General features: G+C 44.4%; 1 protein-coding gene across 4 annotated transcripts in view; it reads right to left on the reverse strand.

The window, feature by feature from the left end:
- The window catches only part of ERCC6L2 (ERCC excision repair 6 like 2), a 154,929-nt gene that overhangs the window by 73,291 nt on the left and 68,516 nt on the right, over positions 1-13,122 (reverse strand). For all 4 annotated transcript variants that reach the window (XM_040416985.1, XM_040416986.1, XM_040416987.1 and 1 more), the window contains exons 9-10: positions 11,475-11,615; positions 5,961-6,077 (exon numbers count right to left, since the gene is read on the reverse strand). In XM_040416985.1, coding sequence (XP_040272919.1) covers positions 5,961-6,077; positions 11,475-11,615 — 258 coding nt within the window. The remainder of the gene's footprint in view (positions 1-5,960; positions 6,078-11,474; positions 11,616-13,122) is intronic.

A 13,122-nucleotide genomic window follows, 5' to 3' on the forward strand; every position in this document is an offset into this window, starting at 1 on the left:
TGTGCTGACAATAAAATCACACAAAAATTAAAAAATGGAAATCAAATTTTTCAACCCATGGAGGTCTGGATTTGGAGTCACACTCAAAATGAAAGTGGAAAAACACACTACAGGCTGATCCAACTTTGATGTAATGTCCTTAAAACAAGTCAAAATGAGGCTCAGTAGTGTGTGTAGCCTCCACGTGCCTGTATGACCTCCCTACAATGCCTGTGCATGCTCCTGATGAGGTGGCGGACGGTCTCCTGAGGGATCTCCTCCCAGACCTGGACTAAAGCATCTGCCAACTCCTGGACAGTCTGTGGTGCAACGTGACGTTGGTGGATAGAGCGAGACATGATGTCCCAGATGTGCTCAATTGGATTCAGGTCTGGGGAACGGGCGGGCCAGTCCATAGCATCAATGCCTTTGTCTTGCAGGAACTGCTGACAAACTCCAGCCACATGAGGTCTAGCATTGTCTTGCATTAGGAGGAACCCAGGGCCAACCGCACCAGCATATGGTCTCACAAGCGGTCTGAGGATCTCATCTCGGTACCTAATGGCAGTCAGGCTACCTCTGGCGAGCACATGGAGGGCTGTGCGGCCCTCCAAAGAAATGCCACCCCACACCATTACTGACCCAATGCCAAACCGGTCATGCTGGAGGATGTTGCAGGCAGCAGAACGTTCTCCACGGCGTCTTCAGACTCTGTCACGTCTGTCACATGTGCTCAGTGTGAACCTGCTTTCATCTGTGAAGAGCACAGGGCGCCAGTGGCGAATTTGCCAATCTTGGTGTTCTCTGGCAAATGCCAAACGTCCTGCAGGGTGTTGGGCTGTAAGCACAACCCCCACCTGTGGACGTCGGGCCCTCATATCACCCTCATGGAGTCTGTTTCTGACCGTTTGAACAGACACATGCACATTTGTGGCCTGCTGGAGGTCATTTTGCAGGGCTCTGGCAGTGCTCCTCCTGTTCCTCCTTGCACAAAGGCGGAGGTAGCGGTCCTGCTGCTGGGTTGTTGCCCTCCTACGGCCTCCTCCATGTCTCCTGATGTACTGGCCTGTCTCCTGGTAGCTCCTCCATGCTCTGGACACTAGGCTGACAGACACAGCAAACCTTCTTGCCACAGCTCGCATTGATGTGCCATCCTGGATAAGCTGCACTACCTGAGCCACTTGTGTGGGTTGTAGACTCCGTCTCATGCTACTACTAGAGTGAAAGCACCGCCAGCATTCAAAAGTGACCAAAACATCAGCCAGGAAGCATAGGAACTGAGAAGTGGTCTGTGGTAACCACCTGCAGAACCACTCCTTTATTGGGGGTGTCTTGCTAATTGCCTATAATTTCCACCTGTTGTCTATCCCATTTGCACAACAGCATGTGAAATTGATTGTCACTCAGTGTTGCTTTCTAAGTGGACAGTTTGATTTCACAGAAGTGTGATTGACTTGGAGTTACATTGTGTTGTTTAAGTGTTCCCTTTATTTTTTTGAGCAGTGTATATACTTTTTTATTTACATGATTGTGCAGGATACAAGAACGTGGTGTGCTGCATTTTTGTATTGTAACGTATACGTCAAACAGAGGCATAAAACGTAATGTGAACACTGCCATTGATTTCTGGCTTAATTTGCACCAGAAAACTGGACTAAATGAAGACAAATTTGTCGCTGCTGCTGACCAAGCCCTGGACATGCCACCATTTTTTAAAACAGTTGCAAACACACAGTTTGCGACTTTTTTACTCCACTTTTCAGGCCCAAAGGAGATGATAAATCTCCACCTTAGCGACCAATTTATTAGAACCATGTATGATACTTAATTCCGTCCATCTTTTGCCCATACTCGTACACTGTACTGTATGATTAGAGACGGATTCAGATTATGTACCATTGGGGGGTACATATAGTTTACTTACTGTGTTTTACACATTGTTTTAGGAAGAACAGGAAAAAATTACAAATAAATTTAAAAAAAGCCATGTGCAGTGTGTGATAGATATACTCACTGACAAAAAAAAAAACGCACTCAGACAAAAATGTCGGATAGCAGCAAAACTCAGCATGCAGTTATGTCTCAGGCAAATATGTAAATTAGAATCGGTGTGATCTGATTAGAGACTGGGTCTTATCACAAGAAAGAGTAAAAGTGCTAACACCTGTTGCCCTATAAAAAGGCTCTCAGTGGCTACTTGTGGGTAGGGCACCTCTTGGTGAGAGATCACTGACTGCTAGACATGCCTCTACGACGCACTGGAAGACATTTTGACAAGTTGACAGATTTTGAGAGGGGGTGCATCACCGGATTGAGAGAAGCAGGATAGTCGTTTTGATGAATTGCCTGCATTTAGGTGTTAGGAGCAATAGTTACATGAAGGCACACATACACAGCGAACATGCTCCAGACATCCCACACAGACCACCAGTAGTAAGGACTGTTTAGTTAGACAACAAGTACAAGCAGCTCATTTAATTTTGTTGTCCACCATCCACACACAGATGGCACTTTCATTACACACCCCTGTCTCTGCCTGGACAATTGCCAGGCACTTAGTCGAAGGAAATTTGGTATCATGTAGCCCTATTACGTGATGCATTATGTGGTGCATTATGCAGTGGTGTCTTGAGCAAGAAACACGGACTGCTAGGAACTGGAATTGTGTCATCTTTAGTGATGAATTGTCTTTCTGAAATCTGACTATAGTCGGTTCAAATATGGAAGCTTCGTGGTGAGCACTTCAATCCTGCCTTTACTGTAGAATGACACACTGCCCCAACTGCTGGTGGGATCTGGGAGCCATCACATACGAAAGTCGGTCACCCCTAGTAGTGATATGAGGGACACTAACAGCTCAGTGATATGTGCAGGACATCCTCTGGCCACATACACTGCTCAAAAAAATAAAGGGAACACTTAAACAACACAATGTAACTCCAAGTCAATCACACTTCTGTGAAATCAAACTGTCCACTTAGGAAGCAACACTGAGTGACAATCAATTTCACATGCTGTTGTGCAAATGGGATAGACAACAGATGGAAATTATAGGCAATTAGCAAGACACCCCCAATAAAGGAGTGGTTCTGCAGCTGGTGACCACAGACAACTTCTCAGTCCCTATGCTTCATGGCTGATGTTTTGGTCACTTTTGAATGCTGGCGGTGCTTTCACTCTAGTGGTAGCATGAGACGGAGTCTACAACCCACACAAGTGGCTCAGGTAGTGCAGCTTATCCAGGATGGCACATCAATGCGAGCTGTGGCAAGAAGGTTTGCTGTGTCTGTCAGCGTAGTGTCCAGAGCATGGAGGCGCTACCAGGAGACAGGCCAGTACATCAGGAGACGTGGAGGAGGCCGTAGGAGGGAAACAACCCAGCAGCAGGACCGCTACCTCCGCCTTTGTGCAAGGAGGAACAGGAGGATCACTGCCAGAGCCCTGTAAAATGACCTCCAGCAGGCCACAAATGTGCATGTGTCTGCTCAAACGGTCAGAAACAGACTCCATGAGGGTGATATGAGGGCCCGACGTCCACAGGTGGGGGTTGTGCTTACAGCCCAACACCGTGCAGGACGTTTGGCATTTGCCAGAGAACACCAAGATTGCCAAATTCGCCACTGGCGCCCTGTGCTCTTCACAGATGAAAGCAGGTTCACACTGAGCACATGTGACAGACGTGACAGAGTCTGGAGACGTCGTGGAGAACGTTCTGCTGCCTGCAACATCCTCCAGCATGACCGGTTTGGCATTGGGTCAGTAATGGTGTGGGGTGGCATTTCTTTCGAGGCCGCACAGCCCTCCATGTGCTCGCCAGAGGTAGTCTGACTGCCATTAGGTACCGAGATGAGATCCTCAGACCCCTTGTGAGACCATATGCTGGTGCGGTTGGCCCTGGGTTCCTCCTAATGCAAGACAATGCTAGACCTTATGTGGCTGAAGTGTGTCAGCAGTTCCTGCAAGACGAAGGTATTGATGCTATGGACTGGCCCGCCCGTTCCCCAGACCTGAATCCAATTGAGCACATCTGGGACATCATGTCTCGCTCTATCCACCAACGTCACGTTGCACCACAGACTGTCCAGGAGTTGGCAGATGCTTTAGTCCAGGTCTGGGAGGAGATCCCTCAGGAGACCGTCCGCCACCTCATCAGGAGCATGCACAGGCGTTGTAGGGAGGTCATACAGGCACGTGGAGGCTACACACACTACTGAGCCTCATTTTGACTTGTTTTAAGGACATTACATCAAAGTTGGATCAGCCTGTAGTGTGTTTTTCCACTTTCATTTTGAGTGTGACTCCAAATCCAGACCTCCATGGGTTGAAAAATTTGATTTCCATTTTTTAATTTTTGTGTGATTTTGTTGTCAGCACATTCAACTATGTAAAGAACAAAGTCATTCAGAAGAATATTTAATTAATTCAGATCTAGGATGTGTTATTTTTGTGTTCCCTTTATTTTTTTGGGCAGTGTATGTTGCCTCTCATTGCAGGGCTTCCAACAGGCATTTTCCGGCAGGTTAAAGGGGTATTCCCGTTATAACAAGTAATTCCCTATCCAAAGGATAGGGGATAACTATCAAATAGGTGGGGGTCCTACAGCTGGGACCCCCCATTGATCACAAGAACCCCATGGAGCCGAACTGAAATAGATGGAGTGGCTGGAAGGAAAAGTGCGCTGCTGCCCCATTCATTTCTACAGGTACCCTGGTATTGTAATCGGTGGGGGTCTCAACCGTAGAACCCCCGCCAATCTGATAGTTATCTCCTATCCTGTGGATAGGGGATAACTTGTTATAACCAGAATACCCCTTTATTGCTCGCCCACACACAGCAAGGAATTCCCAGGAATGTCTTAACTTTCTTTGCCCTGCTCAGTCACCAGATTTATCCCCATTTAAGCATTTATGGGACCAGTTAGGACACCAGCTTCAGCAACCTGCAAGTGTGCGGGATCTACAGGCCGAGCTGTAACATCTGTGGGCAAATGTGCCCCAGGATACTATATGGAACCTGTATGCCTCCATGCTCAACCATATCTCATCTTGTATCCAGGCTACAGGCAGCCCAACAGGGTACGTAGAGCCTCCTTTCAATTCTACGGTTTTCCCCAATAAACGTGTTTTTTCTCTCTAATATTGTAATCACCTACATCCAGTATATCATCATTACATTCACACATAGAAAGTTTCATTCCATTCCAACAACTCCTTGGTGCTTTTTTTTGTTGTCAATGGGTGTAATAAGTCTATTTTACAAGTCATTACAATTGTGTTGGCACAAAAAAAGTACTTTTCTTTACATTTGCACTTTTTTTTTATATAATCCACACATATAGGGAAATTTACCAAAACTGGTGTAAAGGAAAACTGGCTTTGCTGCAAATAGATAGAGGTGGTGTAGAAAGGAAAAAAAGAGAAGGAAGAACCCTTCACACCCGTTAAAAAGAAAAGGAAACACGTAATAGGCGCCAAATTCCCTCAGTCACTAGACGTGATGATACTTGGAATCTGTTGTTAGTTATATAAATAAGGTAGGTATGAATAAAAAGACCTTCACCTAGGTCTGATAAAAGAGCCAAAGATTTAAGAATATCAACACATCCATGTAATGGTGATGTTGACAGATGATAATTTGATAATTATGAAATAAGAAAAATAAAATCAAATGCACTCACTTCACGGGGGGGGGGGGCAGTCACCTGGATCAATGCAGAGACCCCTGGGACTACTTTTCCCCCCAGCCAGGGTCACATGCAGAAATGTAAATAATTGAACAACGCCTACACAAGTGGCTTCTGGTCAATCAAAGATTCCACTTTTCATTTTCCAAATGAACTCTGAAAAATGAAAGGTGGAATCTGAATGGTTGCTATGGGCAACTAAACCAATTTTCTTTTACACCAGTTTTGATAAATCTCCCCTTTAGTACATTTAGAGAAAGCATGCCTATCATATTGCATTACCTGGATACAAGCTCACCTGCTTTTTGCTGGTATTGGAGTCTGACTGTAGAAGAGCTGCATGGTTCGCAACCTTTCGAAGGATAGCTAAGTAACTGAAATATTGCATCTTCACACTTTCACCATATTGATTTACCTATAATAACAACAATGATGTCATATAGGTATGTCAGTGCTACATAAGAGAGTAAAATAAGTAAAATTATTCACATATCGTGAGATTTTTCTGATAAATCTATAAGGGTTCAATGGGTAAAATTAAAGAGGTTGTCTAAGTTAGTTCAAACATTTCTCCCATGCCAAAAAATGTTGTAAAATAAGTAATCAGTCTATATTCATATGTTTCTACCCTGCTGTTTTCAGCACTGCAGCTCCGATCCACCTACCGCAGCTGTAATGTAGAGGTATGTGGCATGTCACTGCTACAGCCAATTACTGGCCTCAGTAGATTCCACCAAGGCCTGCAATTGGCTGCAGAAGTCACATGCCGTGTACTTCTACATCGTCACCGCAACATTGTACAATAACACCATAGTTTTATTGTTCATGTGTATGGCTTTTTGATCACTTTTTATTCATTTTCTTTTGAGAGGTAAAGCGACATCTATTTCTATTGTGCCGTCTCGTGCAGTGAGGAGAGAGAGCGCACAATTCTCTACCCTCGTTCTGGGGATCTCTGGGGGTTTCATAGCTCAGACCCCCACCAATCTAAACTTTTGATATGTCTCTATGACATATCAAAAGTTTTGTGAAAAGATGGTGACCCTTTAAAGCTTTTAATAATCCTCATTAGTCATGGGTATCGGTTAAAAATTGTTGTTGAATTTACAAGGACTACATGTTACTGTATCTATGTAGAATCTACACTGAACAAAAATATAAACACAACACTTTCGGTTTTGCTCCCATTTTGCATGAGCTGAACTCAAAGATCTGAAACATTTTATACATACACAAAAGACCCATTACTCTCAAATATTGTTCACAAATCTGTCTAAATCTGTGTTAGTGAGCACTTCTCCTTTGCCGAGATAATCCATCCCACCTCACAGGTGTGGCATATTAAAGGGTTTCTATCACTTGGTATCACATATTTAGCTGTCAGACACTAGCGATCCGCTAGTGTCTGCTCTGCCAAACCATCCTAATATGATAGGTTTTGGGGCAGCCGTTTCGCTAAAATAAGAACTTATATCTATATGCTAATGAGCCTCTAGGTGCTATGGGGGCGTCATTAGCACCTAGAGGCTCCGTCTACCTTCATAAACTGCCGCCGCCCAGTGCGTCCCTCCAGCCCGCCCATCTCCTGCTGAATGCGATCCTCACCGTGCGCGTCTCTGTTCGGCGCATGCGCAGTGAATGTCTGACCGCTTCCCTGCACAGACATCTCCACTGCGCCTGTTCATCGGAGCACTATGATGTCATCGGCGCAGGCGCAGTGGAGATGTCTGTGCAGGGAAGCGGTCAGACATTCACTGCGCATGCGCCGAACAGAGACACGCACGGGGAGGATCGCATTCAGGAGGAGATGGGCGGGCTGGAGGGACGCGCTGGGCGGCGGCAGTTTATGAAGGTAGACGGAGCCTCTAGGTGCTAATGACGCCCCCACAGCACCTAGAGGCTCATTAGCATATAGATATAAGTTCTTTTTTTAGCGAAACGGCTGCCCCAAAACCTATCATATTAGGATGGTTTGTTAGAGCAGACACTAGCGGATCGCTAGTGTCTGACAGCTAAATATGTGATACCAAGTGATAGAAACCCTTTAAGGTGCTAATTAGACAGCATGAATATTGCACAGGTGTGCCTTAGACTGCCCACAATAAAAGGACACTCTGAAATGTGCAGTTTGATCACACAGCACAATGCCACAGATTGGCATGCTGACTGCAGAAATGTCTACCAGAGCTGTTGCCCGTGCAATGAATGCTCATTTCTCTACCACAAGCTGTCTCCAAAAGCGTTTCAGAGAATTTGGCAGTACATCCAACCGGCCTCACAACTGCAGACCACGTGTAACCACACCAGCGCAGGATCTCCACATCCAGCATGTTCACCTCCATGATTGTCTGAGACCAGCCACCCGGACAGCTGCAGCAACAATCGGTTTGCATAACCAAAGAATTTCTGCACAAACTGTCATAAACCATCTCAGGGAAGCTCATCTGCATGCTCGTCGTCCTCATCGGGGTCTGGACCTGACTGCAGTTAGTCGTCGTAACCGACTTTAGTGGGCAAATGCTCACATTCGATGGCGTCTGGCACATTGGAGAGGCGTTCTGTTCATGGATGAGTCCCGGTTTTCACTGTTCAGGGCAGATGGCAGTGTGTGTGGCGTCGTGTGGGTGAGCGGTTTGCTGACGTCAGCTTTGTGGATCGAGTGGCCCATGGTGGCGGTGGGGTTATGGTATGGGCAGGCGTATGTTATGGACAACGAACACAGGTGCATTTTATTGATGGCATTTTGAATGCACAGAGATACCGCGACGAGATCCTGAGGCCCATTGTTGTGCCATTCATCCACGACCATCACCTCATGTTGCAGCATGATAATGCACGGCCCCATATTGCAAGGATCTGTACACAATTCCTGGAAGCTGAAAACATCCCAGTTCTTGCATGGCCAGCATACTCAGAGGACATGTCACCCATTGAGCATGTTTGGGATGCTCTGGATCGGCGTATACGACAGCGTGTTCCAGTTCCTGCCAATATTCTGCAACTTTGCACAGCTATTGAAGAGGAGTGGACCAACATTCCACAGACCACAATCAACAACCTGATCAACTTTATGCGACGGAGATGTGTTGCACTGCGTGAGGCAAAGGGTGGCCACACCAGAAACTGCCTGGTTTTATGAGCCGCCCCCCCCCCCCCCCCCCCCCCCCCGCCCAGTGAGGCAAAACTGCGCACATTTCAGAGTGGCCTTTTATTGTGGGCAGTCTAAGGCACACCTGTGCAATATTCATGCTGTCTAATCAGCACCTTGATATGCCACACCTGTGAGGTGGGATGGATTATCTCGGCAAAGAAGTGCTCACTAACAGAAATTTAGACAGATTTGTGAACAATATTTGAGAGTAATGGGTCTTTTGTGTATATAGAAAATGTTTCAGATCTTTGAGTTCAGCTCATGCAAAATGGGAGCAAAATCGAAAGTGTTGCGTTTATATTTTTGTTCTGTGTATGTAGCCACCCATAAGACACATCCACAAAGAACAGGCAATTCTACTTTTTAAAGGGAACCTGTCACCTGAAAAACGCATATTAAACCGACCACAGTACCTTACAGTATCCCCCAGTGTGTTGCTAATTATATTTTTCTTTGCTCTTTGTGTTTCCTCATACTTGTTAAAAATGTTGTTTTAATGACGGTTGGCGCTGTCTCCGAGTCAGGTTTGAAGTCAAGGGGGCAGCGGCCTCCTTGCTTCAAGTAAAGCTAAGCCCGCCCCTTACCCCTCCTCTACAATTAGATGGACATGCTGCCGGGATCGCGCTCTTCTAGCGCATGCGCGGTACGCTGCCTGTTACAGCGCGATCCTCACTCACCCGCCTACATTTTGCTGACTGCGGATGCTCCGGACAGTTTGATTGCGCGCGCGCCCGGCTGTCACGCTGTAACAGGCAGCGTACCGCGCATGCGCTAGAAGAGCGCGATCCCGGCAGCATGTCCATCTAATTGTAGAGGAGGGGTAAGGGGCGGGCTCCGAATATAAAGGCAAATACTTTGCTTCATTCACCTTGTAGCTTCTTTGAGTTAGAAAGCATTTTTAATTTGCTCAGATTTAAACAGAGAAATTGTATTACATAAAGAGAAAACTTTGGTCAGGGATGTGCTATGGCCACATCACATTTATTCCTGCGTTTGGCATAAGTGGAGCCCCAAAAAGTTGCAAATTGTTCAATATTTAGCTTTTTGTGCTACAATCCCAAAAAGTTTAAAAGTGGTTTACCAGGAGGGGTTGTAACCTAAAATTTGGGGAAGGACAGAAATGCTGGCAGTGCTACACACTACTCTGACTTCTGCTGGCGCTGGCTCTCCTACAAGAGCATTGACATTTGGCATGGCTATCTGTGACTGTTGCTAGCCAGCCACCCAAATTTGTGCGCTGTCTGCGGGCCGATTACAATGGGCAAATTCTGGTACGTTATTCTTCATTCACACTCTAATTGCAATACAGAGGTTTTATTTTACATATTTTAAACAATTACAAGTTCATTATGAGTGTTATAATCTACCTATAGTGTTGAAAGACATAATATAAACCATGCAGCTCTATTTAAGCTCTGGTTGCACATTTTTTTTATTTATAAATCTACACAGTGCCACACTGTTTTGCACGTTTCTTGTAAGCTGTTCAAATGGCCATAATGACATCAGATAATTGCATGTTTCCTTAGTTAAGCCTGAATGAGTGTAATATTCCACCCTGCCAAAAACAACAGGCCCCCATATATCAAAAAGGCATTAGAGCAATAGACAAATCATAGGAACAGACTCTGTAACGGTCTATCCCAAGACATGACTTTATAATGTTTCCAGTGGACTGGAGGGTATGCTGTATTTGTCTCTACATCAGCAAGCAGACATAGACTGTAAGGTCACAGATGTGTCAACTGTAGACTTTAGTGCCCGGTGCTCTAGAGTAGTCCATTAATGGGAAAGAAAATACCAAGATATGGAATATCGAGGGGAAATATTGCATATATATATATATATATCTATCTGATAGTGAAAAAGAGTACTGCCACCACTGCATCTCCCCGTCGCGCGGATCAAAACACTTTATTGGTTAGCTAATAGTTATGTTAGGGAGGCTGGTCCCAGTCGCTGCCTGGTATTGGGTGCCTTTCCCCCATTGCCGGATGTTTTGATCCGCACAACGGGGAGATGCGGAGGCAGCCGTGTGGGCATCAGAAGCGACATGGGTGCCGGGGAATGGAGTAAGTATAACCAATGTGAGGGGCATTATAGGTGTTGAATAACCCCTTTAACTTCTATTTTTGAAAGCATTCTTACTTTGCAGCATTTTTCCGCACCTGCCTAAAACTTGTGAACAATACTGTATATCCACAAGCCTGTAGAGCCTAGTCCAATCATTGCTTGCATGAGAAATTAAAAGCTATGAACATCTTTGAGACATTGTTTTAGCAATGCATTTTACTCATTTTAGGCTAAAAATTATTTTCTCAGTTGGTCTTTAGTAAAATGTTTACAGGTTTTGCTCTACAGCCTTAACTTTCAGTGTATCTGCAAAATGATGCTTTTTGTTTTACACTGTATCTGTCCGGTTGCTGCTCTGACGTGTAGCCCTTATAAAAATAATGTTTAAGAAAGACCAATTGAAAAAAATGATTTTTAGCCCAAAATGAGTAAAATGCAATGATAAAAAATTGCCCCCCCCCCAAAGGTATCTATAGCCTTTAAGCAAAGAATCAAGAATAATGATGCGCAAAATAATTTAGCACACAAAAACATTATATCTTTTTAAGTATAGATATGGACAAAAAGTTAACACAATAGTTTCCTTACTCTGTAACAACAATTTCTCCTTTTCTTGCCACTATTACAACTACACCGTTCACTTCCTCGAAGAACCAAGCTGACGTCTGGAGTCTCCAGGACTGTTTGGTAGACTGCCTTTTGAAACTCAGTCAAGGAACAGTAGACTATCTGTAAATAAATAAAAATACAATGGATAGATACAACTTAGTTTTCCTGTTTTTCTAATGAGGAATATGAAGAATATTCTTGAGCTGTGGGGATAACTTCACCCACGCTCTTGTCACCTTATGCACATTAAAAAGAAAAATGGTGTCAATCAGCTGGAAGGGGACAGGACTATCCCAGCAGCAGGAGACCATTCTCACAGCAGGATTCCAGCGTTGCAGCTCTTAAAAACTACTACTAAGAGAGGCATTGCTGGAATCAGAGTGCCCATCTACACCTTTATACTGCCCTTAGAAAGATTCCTTTTAAGTATATTAGAAAATGTAAATTTATAGAGTACATTCAAATATGACGGAAAAAAGCCTTTAAAATTTTTAGCTGTCACAGCAGTCATGTGCCAAGGTTGCAATTGTCACCACTGAGGCCACTAAGTGGCAGCAGTGATGTGCGTGTAGACATATAGACTGTAAGGTCACAGATGTGTCACTCTAAACTTCAGTGCCCAGCGCTTTTCCATTAATGGGAAAGAAAATACTATTGCCTTATATCGAGGGGAAACATTGTATAACTTACAGTGCTTAGATATATCTCATAGTGACACGAGCACAATATGGCGTCAAAAATTTGTTGACTAATTCACCTAGGAACTGATTCAAAAAGGGAACTTAGCATTTCTACGTTCAATAAACAGCTAATAAAATTGCAGGCATCAACGTTTGCTTGCCACTGACACTATAGAATTAATAAAATAGAATAGATGAGAAGTTACACTGCTGGTCCTGCGAGGACGGGAAGAGAAGGGAGGTTGGCACTGTAATTGGGGTGCCAGTGACAGGTCAGTGTTTTTTTAAACCCTGCACCCTGCCTGCTCATATGAAAAGGGGGTTCCTGGTCTACAAAACCCCTTTCCTTTTTAACATTTATGTTGGATATTTTAAGAAATGTATTTAACATTTTTAGTACATTTTTTGGTCCCCCTAAAGATTTTGAAGGTGTATGGTACCTGCGGTGTTACCTCAAGCAGGATATAATAGGAGCATTAAGATGGTAGGCCCGATGTATCCAATATAGTAATAAACAGAGTGTTCTATTGGTGATAGATCATCAGTTCTCACCTCTCCTGTCCTTATACTATAAAGAATGATAAGCAGGGTGTTCTAGTGGTGATAGACAATCAGTTCTTACCTCCCCTGTGTTCTCTCCTGCCCTTATACTATATACAGTGATAAGCAGGGTGTTCTAGTGGTAGTAGATAATCAGTTCTATCCTCTCCTGTGTTCTCTTCTGTTCTTATACTATAAACAGTGATAAGTATGGTGTTCTAGTGGTGATAGATAATCAGTTGTCACCTCTCCTGTGTTCTCTCCTGTCCTTATACGATAAACAGTGATAAGCAGGGTGTTCTAGTGGTGATAGAAAACCAGTTTCCACCACTTCTCTGTCCTCCCCTTATACTAGTTATCTGTATGTTGTTCCCAGGCCCTTAGTTAAAACGCTAGCTGCAATCAAT

This window comes from Bufo bufo, chromosome 2 (assembly GCF_905171765.1).
Source record: "Bufo bufo chromosome 2, aBufBuf1.1, whole genome shotgun sequence".
NCBI lineage: Eukaryota > Metazoa > Chordata > Amphibia > Anura > Bufonidae > Bufo > Bufo bufo.